This window comes from Hemicordylus capensis, chromosome 5, assembly GCF_027244095.1.
Source record: "Hemicordylus capensis ecotype Gifberg chromosome 5, rHemCap1.1.pri, whole genome shotgun sequence".
In the NCBI taxonomy this organism is placed as follows: Eukaryota; Metazoa; Chordata; class Lepidosauria; order Squamata; family Cordylidae; genus Hemicordylus; species Hemicordylus capensis.
In genome coordinates, this window is record NC_069661.1 from 27,317,247 (window position 1) to 27,334,623 (window position 17,377).

General features: G+C 41.1%; 1 protein-coding gene across 20 annotated transcripts in view; it reads left to right on the forward strand.

Moving 5' to 3' along the window:
- The window catches only part of PDLIM5 (PDZ and LIM domain 5), a 196,140-nt gene that overhangs the window by 94,541 nt on the left and 84,222 nt on the right, over positions 1 to 17,377 (forward strand). For 12 of the 20 annotated variants that reach the window (XM_053257569.1, XM_053257578.1, XM_053257582.1 and 9 more), the window contains exons 4-5: positions 5,702 to 5,744; positions 7,206 to 7,645. In XM_053257569.1, the coding sequence (XP_053113544.1) occupies positions 5,702 to 5,744; positions 7,206 to 7,645 (483 nt within the window). Of the gene's footprint in view, positions 1 to 4,677; positions 4,786 to 5,701; positions 5,745 to 7,205; positions 7,646 to 17,377 lie in introns of all 20 variants that reach the window. The other 8 variants (XM_053257576.1, XM_053257577.1, XM_053257587.1 and 5 more) reach the window with 5 other exon arrangements.

A 17,377-nucleotide genomic window follows, 5' to 3' on the forward strand; every position in this document is an offset into this window, starting at 1 on the left:
GGGCGGGCAGGAGACGCTGGGCTTCTGAAAGGGGAAGTTCAGACCTAAATTACTTTGTCTCCTCACAGTTCTTAGCTGCTATAGCAATTGTGCTTCTCCTAAGGCCGGCTTTGGCCAATCTTCTTTGGATCTAAATTGCCCAAAAATTTAGGAGCCGGACAGTCGACACTTGACAAAATTAGCGGACTTAGTGATGGACATTGTAGAGGGGAATGATGAATTAACTTTTTATCCCCCTTTAAAAGTAACATGCTTCGAACAGAAACGGGGCTGCCTGGAATAAATAAAGATTATATTAAATAAAATATGTTCTTGAATATCCCAGCCTAAAAGCTGCAGTTAAATTTCTAGGCACCATGACTCCCTATACCTGGGATTTTTCAAGCCCTGTCCTAAGGCAGACTTCCCACTGCAGTTGTGGCAGGATGGTATGGTGAGGTGAAGCTCACTCTCACTCCTGTTATCAAACTTTCCTGTACTCCATTTAGAAACCTGATTCAGCCCAAGGTTTGCCTTCCCAGTGGCTGAATCCCTTCCACTGCTTCTTGGGGCTTACAGCCCTCTTGGGGCTTTTGGACCTTTTGCTTGCTAATACTGTAGCATTGTGAAGACTGAAAAAGCCACTTATGGCAGAATTTTCTCTCTTACATGAAGACATGTAAGACATGAGACGTCTTACATGACGTCTCTTGGCATGCAGATCTGTCAGACTGATCCCTCTTTCTAGCTCCCTTGCCCAGTGTAAACTAATACTTTATACTGATCTGAAGAAAAACAAAAAAAATCTTTATTGCTCCTTCTGATTAATAGAGCAAACACTTCTGATCACTGGTATTGTGATTCATTAGGCAACTGTTTAAAATGATGATTATTGTCATGGTTGCAATGGCCTCTAGTAATTAGTTTTTTGTTAATGGACAACATAAATCAGTTAAATAAGGAACACAAACTTTGGGTTTGACTTGAATTTAGTCTGTTGGGTTCTAGTCCACAAAACTTTGTTCCACAAAAGATCTGTTGATCTCTAAATAATGCTGCTACCAGTTTCGGATTGTAACTTTTGTTTTTGTGTGCAGAAGATCTCCAGAAACTATGATATATCTTGGTGAATGTTAGACTGCCTCAGGTTCAAGTATTATATCCTCTGCCTTCTCTGAAAAACAATATCAATATTCACTCTTTTTGAATTTCCATCATTGTGGTGAGAGATTCCTGCTTTGAAAAAGGCAAAATTGTGCAACTATTTGTACAACAAACTTTGTTCTTCTGTCACAAATGAAATGACATTCACAACACTAGTATACTTGGTTGGCTGTTAATCTGCAAGAGGTGGATTGCTTTCTAGAAGTAGTACTCTTCCTCAGTAGGATGCATATTTCTGAGGACCTCAGGGTCCCGTGGGATTGTCAAACTTCATTCTTGCAATGAACTGATGAAATATGTTAAGGAGAGAGAGAGAGAGAAGCCCTTTTTGGACATACAGGGTAGCAATGTACAGGGTAAGTGGGAATATGCTGGCTATCCTCGCCCTCTGCATTGGCACACTCCTTAGCCATGGCCCCTGGCTCTCCCTCGGTACAGCGTTTGTAGAGGCAAATGCTATACCCAGGAAACATTTCTGTCTGTGATTCAAAATCACAGGAAGAAACTCCTCCAGAAACAACAGTAAAGTAAGCTGGCAGACACATCAGTTTCCAGCAAATGAGTGCTCACGAAACCAGCAGCTACTTCTTCCCATTTGGGTGTTGTCTGAACCTGCCAATGTTAGGGGATCCTAAGCTACACTTCATTCCGGAAACCCAATATCAGTCCCCCAGCTTCAGATGAAAGTTATGTATGTCTAGTTCCTGGAGGGAAGTCTGGCCGAGGAACCCAACTTTGTTGGGCGTGGATGACACAGAAATGGGTGGAAGTAGCTGCTCGTGCCAGGAGCATGCACTCACTGGGCATTAGTGGTTCCCGCCAACTTGCTTTCTGGTGGTCATGTGAAACCACCCACTATTCCTAGGGAGAGCTGTAGCTAAGAAGCCTGCCAGGGTGACACTAGCTGACCCTTCTCCCATTCACAATGTGCACAGTTTGAAGAATGTTCAAACATGGCATGTGGCCTAAGCCTACTTATTGCCCATGAGCTCCATCCATGCCAGACTTCTAAACAGGTTCCCCTGGGCCGAGTGGAGCCCTCTAGCTACTATGCCGTGCTGTCTTTTTCATTGCTTTCCTTCCCCATTTTTCATATTGCAATGCAAGTTATAGTAACAACTTGAAATAAGACAGTCTTTGGCATGACACACAAATTTCCAGATCTCTGGATAATGGTTGCCAGACTTCTTCGTGTTATGCTAACCTATTTTCATGTCTGAAATAAGCAGGAAAAGGTGAATAAAACAAGAATGTAAAGAACGAAGAGCTTGCTGCCCACATTTCCTGTAGCAAGGAGCACATTGTTCCATTTGTCTGATATGATTGTGCTGGAATAGTTCAAAGTGACTTTATCTCATCTTCTCTTTGTCCATCACACAGGAATAGAATGTGTGCCTTTGGCAAAGATAGTAAGGAATACCTTGTTGTGGCATAAGCAGTCACATGAATACATGTAGCACTTCTTTGGTGGTTGGTCAACTGTTATCCTTCCTTACTAGAGAGAAATGGTGTGACATTTTAAACAATGTTGACTTGTTTTAAATTTGTAATTGAATTTTTAGATCTTAGCCAAGGTAGTTAAAATACACAAATAGATAAACAGTGCTCTTAAGTACAAAATTACTCAAGTGCATATTAATACACTTAGTTAATTATAATAAAACATATGAAAAACCCCTGATGTTTGTGCTTTTCTTTTCTAGTAATTATTAATAAAGGGTAAAGAGTAATTGATTCTTTTTAAAGATTTTCAGTCTCTGGCCTTTTAAGCATCATGTTCCCATTCTCTTACCAAGGTTAAAAGATCTGAAGCACATTCACAAATCTCTCTCTTCTCCATTCTTGCACAAATACCATCCCCATTTCTTTACTCTTTTTTGGGGGGGGGGTGAAGCATTGTGTGCACTGACATTTATGCTAACCATGGTTGGCATAACTGTGGAATTGTGAACTGGGTTTGCATACTCTTGTTAAAGCTAGCTAACTGTGCTTTGTTATAGTAGCTGTCTTAATCCTTATATCATGCTTAGTTTCAAAAAGAGAAGTGAGGACATGTAGGACCTTACTACCCAGTCAACATGACCAGAAGTCAGAGCAATGAACAGGTGGGAAGGGCCCATATCAGTAGCCTTATCCATATGGTTCTTTATTCAGATGCTTAACACAGCAATATAGGACCTCATGATGGGAAACTGCTTCCATGCCATTAACTTAAAATGTGAATGGACCCATGGAGTGAACACTTACAGCTGTAACACCAACTGAGAATCCACACTCAAAGGTAGCATGGATGGATATATGTGTGCCAAAGCTCTGCAAATATTTTGTTTGGGTTTTCCTCTCTATTTTTTCATAACCACAGAAATTTTCTCATTCATATTTTGATGGCCCCACTTGTTTTTAAATAAAGGTTCTGTCCTTCATCTTACACAACAGCCTGAATTGAGTAATAACAGAGCATTTTAGGAATCTCATGGCAGATATTTATTTGGGGGAAAATATGGTAACTGTTTGAAAGCAATTGCATCAGCTCAAAATTTATGAGACTTTAAAGCATTTAATTTTCCCCTAATTGCACAGAACTTGTTCATTGTGGTTTTCTTCCTGCACAAATGTAACATTTTATTTTCAACTGCAGAGCCATAAAATCTTCCTTTCTTTCCTTAAGGAAAGTCAGCTTATGAGATCACCCAGCATTCTGTGTCTGTCTGTCTTCCTGTCTGCCCCCCCCTCCCGCCCCACTCATCAACTTTGCAATGCCTGGACCAATATGAACCAAATTTGGTATAGTTGTAGGGGTGCACAGGGATACCTCAACGGCATGGTTTTTGATGTCATCCACTCTGAATCAAAATGGCAGATGTTTGAACATTTGAGGTGCAAGTGGGCTAGCTTGTGGATTGCCTGACTGATTTGGACCAAATCTGATGCAGCTGTAGTAAGTGACACAAAGGGACACCTCAACGATATAGTTTGTGATGATGTCATCCATCCCAATTCAATATGGTGGGCACATGAACATTTGAGGCATGAGGGGTAACTTGGGAACCACCTAACCAATTTGAACCATATTTGCTACAGCTGTAGGGACACATAGGAACACGTCAGTGGCATAGTTTGTGATGCCATCCACCCCAGTTCAAGATGGTGAACATGTGAACGGTTGATTCTGAAGTGGGCTAACTTGTGAACATGGTAATTATCAATTAAGATTATCGTGAAAGTAAAGTAGGCAGATTAATTCTTACCAGAACAACCAGTTATTCTGTATAATTTTGGAATGTAAAAACAGTAGGGAAAAGCTGTTAGGAAGCAAGTGTGTGGTGGGGTGGGGAGATAGTTTTTTTATACTGTTTCTCCCTCTGCGGTTCCTTACAAATTTCAAATGTATACTAGAGAAAAGAGACACAGTTTCATAAATTATAGATATTTCCCTCTGCATATCCCATGTTAGGAGATGTGGCCAGTAGCAGGGCATGTGCCACCTGTCAGTATTGCCCAGTTTGCAATTTGCTATCTCTTTGTGGTTTGCAGTTTGCTATCTGCCTGGATGGGTCCTTTTTATCTCTTTCTCACTCTGAGCAAGCAAGGGAGGAAACTATCCAGATGGATAATGAGTCACTCGCGAGCCAGGAAATGCAGGTCGGACAGCACTGGTGGAGGGTGGGGCACAAACAGGGGAGGTGGTGGCAGTGAGCAGCAAGGTGAAGCAACATCTACCTTGCCACTCAAGGTGGTGGTGGGATGCAGTGAGATGTCTGCATTCACGACCCCCTGGCACAAGCCCCATCTGAGTCTGTCACCTCACCTTGTCTCGTTAATGGGCTGCATCTACATAGGAGACAGGCATCCTCTATCATCTTCTTCATCACGACCACTACCACGACCAATTCAGTAAAGATGTGCAAAAAGCACTCTGACAAATGTGAAAGATCTTAGAAAAACATTTTGGTTTCTGTCAGTTCAAGTGTCTTGTCCATTCAGAAACCTGCACATTCACTTTGGTATTGTTTTATGTGTAATTCCTTGTGTAAATACTAATCTAAGAAAAGCAAAACTTGTTGACTACTTGAGATATATAACTTTTCCTTGTCTCCCTCATCTTCTTTTAAATTGCAAGCTGTTATCTGTGTGGTTTCCATTAGTTGTTAAACTGTTGGTGTGTAGTGTTGGGTCATAATGGCTTCTGCATGAAACAGTTCAGCTGCAAATCTGTTCAACATATTCTGGAGTGCTTCTTTTTCTCTCTTTATTTCTGGAGTGCAGATGTCTTGCTATTCAAATGCTAAGTAAAGCTTTTGGCTTCTTGAAGTTGGAGTAAGATTTTGGAACTGAAGAAAACTAATAACCTAATGTGAAACTATATGACCGCCATAACCAATTTAAAAAAAATTGATTTAGAGAGGTGCGTTAAGCATGCACTTAAATTAATGGGTCCTCAAACTCCTTATTTTTGTCTGGATTGTGCCTTTAGAAGACTCTAATGTGACTTAGAGGATAGATGGTGTATGTCTGTGCTTAATTCACCTGCCCTATATATGTATTTTTTCTTTTTCAGAGCACCTGCAGCACCAAAACCTGACCCAGTCCCTGTGCAGCAGGTATGTTGTTCCTTAAAATCCAGGCCAGTATAGCTGCAGCCAGTTAACTTCCTCACGTCTCTGAAATCCTCCTCCTGTCATTGAAGGGCTCTTCTAGTATTTCCTGCTCAATTTGGTGCATCAAGATGTTTGTTTGGGCTCTGTCTGGCTTTGGTCCCACATCTAAAGCTATCTCCTTCTTTGCTAACCTTTTGAGATTATTGTCTGAGTGTTCCATCCTGGCCATAACTACCTGCATGTCAGGATTACAAGTGTTTGCAATTGGATAACAGCACAAAAGCAAAAATACCTATGAAATTTCTGTTGTAATCAGTAACAAGCCATATGGTTAAAACTCCATCTATTCCTCTCATTCGCTTGTGTTAAACCAGGTGCAACACACAATTCTTTAGTTGTGAGAGAAAAGTCCTCTCCAAAATTCTCAGGGAAAAGAAGTAAATCTTCCCTTGTGACATAAACAGTGTACACATCTGTTTAAGAGGACATTCTTCTTGGATCTTTAAAATTACATTACAAAATATGAGCAGTTGTAATCCAAGATAGATGGGGGCCCCTAGAAATTAAATCACAGTGCAACTTATGATTGCAAACGCAGAGAAAATGCTTCTTTTGGATAGGCAATCTTTTAATATGCTTGTTGTATGCCTTTGTCGCACTCAATAGCTAGATCATGGTGGTGCAGATGTTTCTCTGCATCTAATTTTAGAAGATTCCCTTAGAGCTGAGTCTTGTGAATTCGGTCAGTAAAGCAAAAAGGAACAGAAATAATGTCAAAATGAGAGGTGTTTCACACCTCATTTTGAGCTTTCCTTTTTCAAATCTTAGTTCAGGTACTAGTCAGAGCTGTGAAATCAGGAATTCCTGACTTCTTGCTAGTGATTTTTCATGGTGTAAATGAAGTTTAGGATCCAACGAGTTATTTTAGATGCATCCAAGCCTTGGCACCAGAACTTATTTTTTTTTCTTCTTGAACAGCAAAACCTCCTGCCCCATTGCAGAATACGTCTAGAAACTCACCGTGGTTTTAAGAAACTGGCCATTCTGGACCTTTCGTTGTATAAAAGCAAGTCTAGAACTGCCTTGGGCACATGGTTCTCTGAATCCAGCCCCCAAAGTAAAAAACGTATTAAGGATATTTATTCCTTCTGCTAATTATTTCTGTTCCTTGCACTGGGTGAGTCTCACTTTCTCCCTCTCAAGTCCAATTTGAGTATGAAATACTCTGGCCAAGATAAGCTCTTAAGATTATTGTGCACGTTCAACTCTTTTCCTCCTCAATGCATGCAATTCAGAGCTAGTTCTGAAGTTTGTTCTGGGTGAAGTTGTGTTACTGCAACCAATCATTGTCATCCGTCTGTATTTCAAATGAAATGGCTGCAGATGACAGTGGTATTCTGCATGCCATTTTTGTGTGCGCACTCGTGTGGCTTTCTTGTGTGTTTTTGTTTTTGTTTCACATAGGTAGAGCCTAAGGAACTAGTTAAGCCTGTGCCCATTGCATCTGCAGTCGCGCCCAAAGTTTCACCCACAGCCAACATGGCCTTCAATAAAGCCCCAAGGCCATTTGGGGCTATGTCATCCTCCAAGGTCACTTCCATTCCATCACCATCGTCTGCCTTCACTCCAGCCCATGCAAGTTTTTCATCACGTGCTTCCCCTCCACCACTGGCTACTGTCACGCCTCCCCCATTCACTGCCTCCGGACTGCATGCAAATGCCAAATCTAATACTGACCAGCGTTCACCTGTGCAGAGTGCTGCTAAGCCTGCAGTTAATATCCCGTGGCAGCCCACATACAGTACATCCTCGAACAGCCCTTTCAACGAAAATGCCCAAGAGGTTGCAGAGGGGCAGCGAAGAGGATTCAGAGAGAACCAGGGTGACAATGAGCAGCAAAATGGGTAGGTGGTTTCAGGGAACTTCTCTCCCCCCCCCTCACTTTCAGGGTAACTCTTAGGCAATTTTTTAATCAATCTTTCTACATTCAGGAATAACAGAGTCATCTTGGGGATTGCTGGAGTTTGTTTGTTGGGCACATCTACATAGGAAGCTGGTTTTGTACTAATTTAACTGTCATGATATTTCTCAAAGAACCCTGAGGATAGTAGTTGGATGAAAGTGCTGAAGATTCTCTTAAGAGATTCTAACCATTCCCCCTTATACAAATGCATGGAGGACAGGTCTGTCAGTGGCTACTAGTCTTGATGGCTATAAGCTACCTTCATGATCAGAGTCAGGATGCTTCTAAATACCAGGGGAACATCAGCAGGATGGAGGGCAGCAGCAGGGGAGCATCAGCAGGAAGGAAGGCATGCCTTTATCTCTTGCCTGTGGGCTTCCCAGAAGCATCTGGAGAGCCACTGTGGGAAACAGGATGCTGGACTAGATAGGCCTTGGGCCTAATCCAGCAAGGCTATTCTTGTGTCCGCATTACCTAGCTGCAACTTCCCTAGCTCCTTGGGGAGATGGAATTTAAGTTTGTGGAGTAGATATGCTCTTTTGTGAACAAGTTTATTTTGTTTTATATGCACTTGAGAGTGTGTTCTTTAAAAAAAAATTACTAAAAAAAAAGATATAATAGAATATGGAATCTATTGCAGGTTTAATCACAGTGACTCTGAACTGGACTATTGAAGTGGGTGCATAATGGAGAATTGCACATCTCCTGTGGCAGCCTTCCTCACTATCTGTGCCCAGTGCAAAATGGGAAGGGGGAATTATGGGGTTCCTACCTGCCTCTCATATTACCCTGTACCTATTTGTACGGTGCCTGGACCTGTACAAACATGTCCCTGATGGTTATACAGCCCTCAGGAACAGACTTCTGTGTTTTTTACAAAGTGCTTCAAGGGAAAGGAATGGTGAGGGGGCTAGATGTTGCCCATCTCTACTTTTCTTGGAAACGCTATGCAACACACAGATTCATGTCCCTGAGCACTGCATGACCTTTGGGGGGCATATTTCTACCAGCTACAGGGTGATCTAAGGAGAAGGTAGGAACTCTGAAATTCACCATCCCCACTGAGTGATGAGCAATGTCTGTGTGTTCATCAGAACTCATCACAATCTTTGGTCCTCCAAAGCAGGATTACAACTAGCATTATGTTCCTGCTTTGAAAGTCTGAATCTGAGTCAGTGTCTTCAGTTAGTCATCTTTTCTCTTTAAAGTAAAAAAGACTTGGTGGTTCATTGTTCTGAAGCCTGGGAACATTACATGTACATTTGAAGCCTGGGAACATTACATGTATTTATAGTATGATGTGTGTCTCAGTTTTGTAAGGAGATAAATAGGCATCCAATAATAGAAAGTGTTTTGGTGAAGGTTCCTCTGGAATTGTGAAAAAATTTCAGCTAGTAACAGGACACTGAAGAAGAAATAACGTTGACTGTGGGTAGTTGCATACTGAGAGATTTAACACTTCATCCTGAGCAAATAAATATCAGCTAAAGAGCTTGTTCTATAGACACACATTTGAACTGGTTCTAGTTTCTTTTGTAGTAAAACTGTTTTTTCTGTTACAAATTCCTCCATAGTTGATGATAAACACGTTAAATTAGCTCTAACTCTTTAAATTACATTTGACAGTTAATATTTATCAAATATTTTTTAAGAGCTTGATTGTCAAGTGTGAGAGTCCAAGACTATTTGTAGGATCACAGATCCCATGCAAGCACTTAGCCCATAAACTAGATTGTCCCAGAGGAACATGGAAGGAGGGCCAAGTGCAGCAGTCAAGGCCACAATTGGTAGAAGCCAAGAAGACTGTTCATTCATAGTAATGGCCATAGAGGGGCACAAGTCAGAGTTGGGTGGAACTAAAATCCCAGTTGGGTTATCTGTTCAGGCAAACTTGGACCTTGGGATGAAGTAATAAATAGAAGTGGACTAAATGTTGCAGCCAAGGCTGCCAGTAAGAGATGCCCATTCCAATTCCAGTCCCAGGCTGCAATTAATAAAATGCTGGTTTTAAAATGTCAGCATGCTGGATAAATTGCCTTGTAGAGCAAATAGTTCATAGAGTTTTATAAAGTTGTACAGTTGTCAGTATATTCTTGAAATGAGCAATTCTGCAAAGAGAAATTGCTATTAATACCAGGCAGTTTTACATGTTGTGTTGGGAGTGGGGAGGAAGAGGGGGGGAGAGAGAGAAATTGTGTGAACACTGAAGCCTGCAATTGTACACTTCCATGGGATGCTATTGTAAACAAACCCTCCACAGACTATTAATATGTTAATTTTTAATGGTGCATAGATGAGTACAACACAGAAGGGGCTTCCAACATTAATGTAGCTAGTGTTGGGGTTACCTTAAGATATTCCAGGAATAATGAAAATGACATCTTTTTAAGAGGTGTTGTTTCACAGACAGAGATAGAAAAACAGGAACGCACAAAATTCATATCTAAAATCACAGAAATACTTATAGCTTACCTGTGCAGGTGAGTGCAGAAATACGAATATGATGAATATTTATATACCACTTTTCAACAAAAGTTCCCAAAGCGGTTTACATAGATATAAATAAATATGGCTCCCTGTCCCTAAAGGGCTCACAATCTAAAAAGAAGCATAAGAAACACCAGCAATAGCCACTGGAGGGATGTTGCGCTGGGGATGGATAGGGCCAGTTGCTCTCCTCTTGGTAAATAAAGAGAATTATGACGTTTGAAAATGTGCCTCTTTGCTCAGTTAGCAGGGGATCTGTCCCATTAAACTCAGCAGGTGGCATTCATGTTTTCTTTTACTCTAGAGCAAAGACTCCTTGTTCTGGAATACAGGAAACTTTTGGGGAAACACCCCCCCACACACACACACCATGCAATAGCATTGCAGCCTTACACTGGTGAAAACTTAGGAAGAAAAATATTTGACCTGTTGTGTCTAGAATATATTTTTTCCTTCTCATAGTGGGTTTACCTCAACAGAATTCCTACAATACTAGCCATTTGCGTTTTTTATGTTTTACAGATGGTATGGCAATTGTTACTAGCCTTAGGAACACATATTGTGAAGTGATAATCAAAAATAGAGACGAGTTGCTGACAATTCACTGTAAACAGACGAGACATAAATATATCTTGACAACCCTTTGCAAGCCTTCCAGGAAAGCTGGCTTTTGCAAATATAAAACATGGAACTGCCATTCAGCTGCAGTAATTAGCATTTTAAAAGAACAGAATTTATAGCAACTAAAATTACTTTGTGCTGTCAAAACTCTGACTGCCTTTCCCCCACTTAGGATCTGGTAGTCCAGGCAAAGAATTCCTTTCTACCTTCTCGTTTTAACAACCACTGCAAATCCTGACTCACTCAGTATTCTAGATTGCTTATTTGAATGTTCAAAGTTCTTCACATACATCAGCTCAGAACTGAGGTTCTGAAGTTGGGAAGGGTGACTTCCTTATGGCCACCTAGTAAATATAGGGCTACAGTAAGATTTGAACCGGGGCTTACTTGTTTAGGGTCCCTATGCTACACTGGCTTCCAACTTTATTTTATAATAAATATGGTAGGATTAAATAACTACAGTAACCTAGGAAGCTGCCTTCTACATAGAAAGCTCCCTTCTACTGACTCAGACCATTGGTCCGCCTAACTTAGTATTATTTACACTGACTAACAGCAGCTTTCCAAAGTTTCAGCCGGGGTCTTTCCCAGCACTACTTAGAGATGCCAGGGATTGAACCTGAGACCTTCTGCATGCAAAGCAGATGCTCTACCACTGAGCTGTGACCCCATCTCTTACTAATGTATATACTGCTCTTCAACCAAAGTTCTCAAAGTGGTTTACACAGAAAAATAAACAATACATAAATAGGATGGCACTTTGTCCCCAAAGGACTCACAATCTTACACACACAGCAGATACCAGCAACAGCCAATGGAGGGATGCTTTGTTGAGGTTGGGTAAGGCCAGTTGCTCTCCCGCTGCTAGATATAAAAGAATTACCACTTTAAAAGGTGCCTCTGCTCAGTTAGCAGGGGTAAATCTACAACTTAAGAACAGTTGCCCTCAAAACAGCAACCTATACATTCAGACTTTTTCAGAATTACTGCTACTACTACCATATCTCTGTAATAGATATGTTGGTCAAACTATGTACATCGATGTTATCTAATTTTTAAGCTTGTCTCAGTGCAGTGCTGCATAAGTGCAGTTTTTCTTCACTGCAAAGATCAGTGGGTTAAGTTTTGTGAAACAAAATCTGCCCATGCCATTAAACTGGCATTTTTAAGACTCTGCTCCTTGTCCTGCCTTTTTACTAATGCCCTTTTGGCAGGTGTCAGGAACTTCTTGAAGGAAGCAAGGCAACTTTGGAACTCTTTCCTCATATTTAGGTGGTGACTGAAGACATTTCTGTTCTGCAAGGCCTTTAAATTCTGTAACAAATGGGGATCTTCTTGTGTTATGTTCTGTTTTTTTACAGACTAGTTATATTGACTGCTTAACACTGTTTTGTTTGTTGTCCTACTTCCACTTTAGGAGGAGGGATAAGATATAAGTATCTTAAATAAATAAAACAGATACCAGAAACACAAGTGCAATTTGAATATTTATTCAGCCAACCAAGTTTACATTATTCCTACTGATGCCTAATTCTTTTTTGCATGTATTCAGTGATGTTATCTGGCAAAGTAAAGAAGCTGTAGAGCGACCGGGCTTAGCTGTACTGAAAATATTATGGTTTCAAATGATGCTCCAGCAGTTATTAGTGTGACAAGAATTTGCTTACGTATGGAAGATCTCTTGCTGATTAAACAGCAAGATGTTGCACTGCCCTTTTTACAAATATATTTAGACCTCAGTAATACAATCTGTTTACTGAAGAACTTCATAGTCAGTAGCATGTCACATCTATACATGCAATGTACTTTGAGATTAAGTAGACGAAACTAATACTGCTTGCCTTTGTGCCCTAAGGGCATAGTACAAGTACAATTGCTTGCAAAATTGGAAACTGATCCAGGTAAATGAGTGGACAAATGTTCAATGTATAAAACAAGAGCAAGGGTATCCCTCATTTGTTTAAGCCCAATATGCAATTGTTCTCATCTATTTGAAAATTCTAATTCAATGCCCAAACCAGAAATTTGTAAATTGAAGTAACATTTATTCACAGATTTTTAAAACTGAAATTGAGATCTTGTTAGCCATAACATCACGTGTGTGCTGCCAATTGTGACACATGCTTTATTTATTTAAAATATTTATGTCCCGCCCCACTAGTGCACTACTACTTGGGCGGCTCACAAGATTAATAAAATAGATACAATGTAAAATAAAAGACTAATAAAACTGAGCAAGTTAAGTTGAACAAGTTGAAAGACCAGGCTAACACAACACTTAAAATTAGATTTTTTTTAAAAAAATAATTCAATTTAAGTTATTTAAAAAGCTAAAAATTTAGAAATATAAAAACTAAAGAACCTATCGGATATAAGCAGCAGATAAACATTAAAAAACCTCTTTAAAAAGATGACTGATTGTTTTTTAAAAACATGGAGGGAGGGAACATGGTGAAGCTCTTCTCAGAGGGTGTCCAAAGCCGAGGGGTCACAACCGAAAAGACCCTGTGTCTAGTCACTGCAAGTGAAGTTTGTTAGTGGCGGGGCCATGAGCAGTGCCTGAGATGATGAGCAGAGGGCCCTGGCAGGTTCATATGGATGAATGCAGTCCAACAGGTACCCTGGCCCCAAGCAAAGTGTACTCCCTGCTGTAAGCTGATTTAAAAGATAGGTAGAGCTGGGTGACATCAGCATATTGTAAACCGCACTGAGCCTTTCCGGAAGGGCAGTATAAAAATTGAATGAATGAATGAATATTGATTGAACTGCAGCCCACCCACGGATGACCTCTCCCAGAGGTTTTATGTAGATGTTAAACAGCATAGGGGACATAATAGATCCCTGAGGCACTGCATAGGCCAAAGGCTAAGGGGTGGAGCAGACATCCCCTAGCACCACTTTCTGAGTACAACCCTCCAAGTAGGAGCAGAGCCACACAGTGTTCTCTCTAATTTTTTTCGTCTGTGTGTGGGATGAGTTGTGTGCTGAGCGGCAGTATCAAGACAGTGTGAATGCACATGCATTGAGAGTGGGAACTTCCTAATAAAACCTGAGCAGGTTCTAAAATTAACTGAGCAGACATCAAAAAACGTGTCCACCATGCACACTCCTTAGAGGGAACACTGGAGCCACCATATAACCGTGCCCCTAAGTCCCAACCCAGAGAGATGACACAAAAGGATACCATGGTCAATGGTATCAAAAGCTGCTGAAAGATCCAGGAGAATCAACAGTCACACTCCCTCTGTCTGTCTCCCAGCGTAAGTCATCCACCAGGACAGCCAAGGCAGTTTCTGTCCCATATCTAGGTTGGAAGCCAGGCTGGAAAGGATCTAAATAATCAGATTCATCCAGGGCTTCCTGGAGCTGAAATGCCACCATGCTCTCCAACACCTTGCCCAAGAAATGTGATATTCCTTCAGGCTCAGTGTTTCACATAGACCATTTCTGCCATTCTTACAACTCTAGCCCTTTAAAATAGGTTTGCTATTCTATATGGCTTCTTACCTATATGGCTTCCTCTTCCGTGAGAAGGATCATAGGAACATAGGAAGCTGCCATATACTGAGTCAGACCATTGGTCTGTCTAGCTCAGTATTATCTTCACAGACTGGCAGCAGCTTCTCCAAGGTTGCAAGAAGGAATCTCTCACAGCCCTATATTGGAAAAGCCAGGGAGGGAACTTGAAACCTTCTGCTCTTCCCAGAGCGGCTCCATCCCCTGAGAGGAATATCTTCGTGCTCACACATCAAGTCTCCCATTCATATGCAGCCAGGGTGGACCCTGCTTAGCTAAGTCATGCTTGCTCCCACAAGACCAGCTCTCCGCCTTTTTGATCAGGACTGACCTGGGTTTCAAAGGCAGTGGGGGTTGCGGAGGGGGAGGGGAGACTCGAGCGTTCTTACTCATTTTGCCTATTTTAAATGTCTGATTAAATATAATATATGATGTCAATTTACTATTAATATTAGATAGTAAAAAACTTCTGCCAGTCTAAGACCAGAGCAAGGCTATCTCATTTAGAGGGTGAGGAATTTATTTTATTTATTTATTTTACATGTTATATCCCGCTCTTCCTCCAAAGAGCCCAGAGCGGTGTACTACAGACTTAGGTTTCTCCTCACAACAACCCTGTGAAGTAGGTTAGGCTGAGAGAGAAGTGACTGGCCCAGAGTCACCCAGCTAGTATCATGGCTGAATGGGGATTTGAGACAGAGAGGGAAGAGGGAGTGTTGGAGTTATTTGCATGGGAGTAGGAGGTGTTTTGGGCTGAGGGTTGAGAGATGGTTGGTGTATTTTGAACAAGAGAGATTGTTCGGGGGCTGTGTGGAACTTAGGAGCATAGGAAACTGCCATATACTGAGTCAGACCATTGGTCCATGTAGCTCAGTATTATCTACATAGACTAGCAGTGGCTTCTCCAAGGTTACAGGTAGGATTATCTCTCAGCCCTATTTTGGAAATGATCGGGAGGGAATTTGGAACCTACATGTTCTTCCCAGTGCGGCTCCGTCCCCTAAGGGGGATATCTTACAATGCTCACACATGTAGTTTCCCATTCATATGCAATCAGGGCAGCTCCTGTGTAGCCAAGCCAAGTCAAGTCATGCTTGCCACCACAAGACCACCTCCCCTTTTCACTTGAAGGGTGAATGTGTGGAGGCTGTGAAACCAGAAGTGTACTGGGCAGCTCCTAGTAACAGACAAGAAGGTCTTGAAGAATTCACTAAGTTTACAAACCCAGTTTTAATTACCTCTGTTCCAGTTATCTCACCCCGCCCCCATGTTACATTTTGTCCAGATGAAAATAAACACTCAAAGTTGGATGTACCTAGTAATTTGGTAGAGAAGCTTGTGTGCCCTGCTTTGCAGAGATCTTTTATTGTACTCGGTAAATAATAAACCTATTCTTGCTTTCTTTTTATGCTTCGTTTTGTTTCATTTTATATCCTGAACATATATGCCTATCCTGCGCTTGCAAGGCTACACAGCCAAAGGTGTTGAGTACCGAGAGCAGGGTAACAAGAATGTATGTGGTGGCAGCGAGGGAAAGTAAAAACTGAATGAATTCCCAGAACCTGGAAACTAAACTGTCGTATAGAATAATAAAAACAAATCACCTCCCTGGAATTGAGAGGGGCGTCAGGGAGGGACCCGGACAGATTGGTGGCAAGCGGTTGGTGGGATTAGAATTCAATAGGATGAGTCAGGGTATTTAATGAGACGAAGGTGAACAGTGAAATCCTGAGGTAAAAGTTGCTTGATAGAAGTAAAACATCAGCTGGAAGGTAACAGAACTACAATATAAGCACTCTTGTGAAGAGAAAAGTTGTAGATATGGCTACTAGAAATATATCTATTAACAAGGCAGCTCTGATCAAGGAATGTAAAGAGCTAGGATTGATTGGAGTATGGTGGTGCAAGTGTGGAAGAGTTGAAAGTGCTCTTAATAACTTACGATACAAGTCAAGAAAAGTCTGGTAGAACCAAGTATACTCAAATCACCAAGTGATAAACACTTGGAATATTTAAAAGAAAAAATTGCTATGGAATAAGAAAGGTTGAGAGCTGAATTAAGAGATAAGGAGGCCCAGAGAGTTTTTGAGGAGAAACAGAATGGCACAGAGACAGTTTGAGGAAGAACAGGGATGCTGAGAGAGAACTTGAGGAAAGAAGGCTTCAGTTGGAGGAAGCAAGGCTTAAGCATGACAGAGAAGTGGCTCAATTTAAGGCACAACATCAGAATAAAACAACGCCAAAAGATTTTGTCATGTATTCTTCAGGAGAAGATGCCTATATATTTCTCTTAAATTTTGAAAGAGCAGCTAAAAGATGGCAGGTGGTAGAGGAAGATTTCATGAAATATATATACCCATTCTTGTCAGGGGCACCTGGCAGTGATCTGTAATGGTTTACTGAGGAAATGGCAAGTTCTTATGAAACCTCTAAACAGGCGGTGTATAAGAGATTCTGTTTGGGACCCAAATTTTTCAGAAAGAGGTTCAGAACTTTACAACCTAAACCTGGAAAATCCTACCTTGAGTTTGCCTCATAATTATTACAGTTCATAAGGAAATGGGTTGAAGAGGCGAAAACTGATTCAGTTCAGAAGGTTATGGAGCTGATGGGTTTAGAGCAGTTCTATTATCAGTTACCAAGAGAGATCAAAATTAAAGTGAAAGACTTGGCCCCAGAAAATGTTACGAAAGTGGCAGATATTACTGATTAACTTTTATTACTGGTTTTAAATAGAGAAGAGTCCCCCTTTTTGGACCAAACCTGAGGTAAATAGAAGACCCAATTACCCAACATACACTACAGAACCAATGAATAAAAGTAATGAATCTCCTACATGGGAGAAAAAAGAGGTTAAAAAACCATATTATTTAAAACACACACACACAGAGCCATAACAGAGGGAGGTGCTCTGCTATGGTTGTGGTAGAAGGGGACATCAAGGCTGAATGTCACTATAGAAAACAGCCACAAGAGAAGAAACCTGAAACCTGGTATGAAAATTCCCCTACAGTTAAAGCACAGGCAGAAGGCCACAAATGTGGATTCT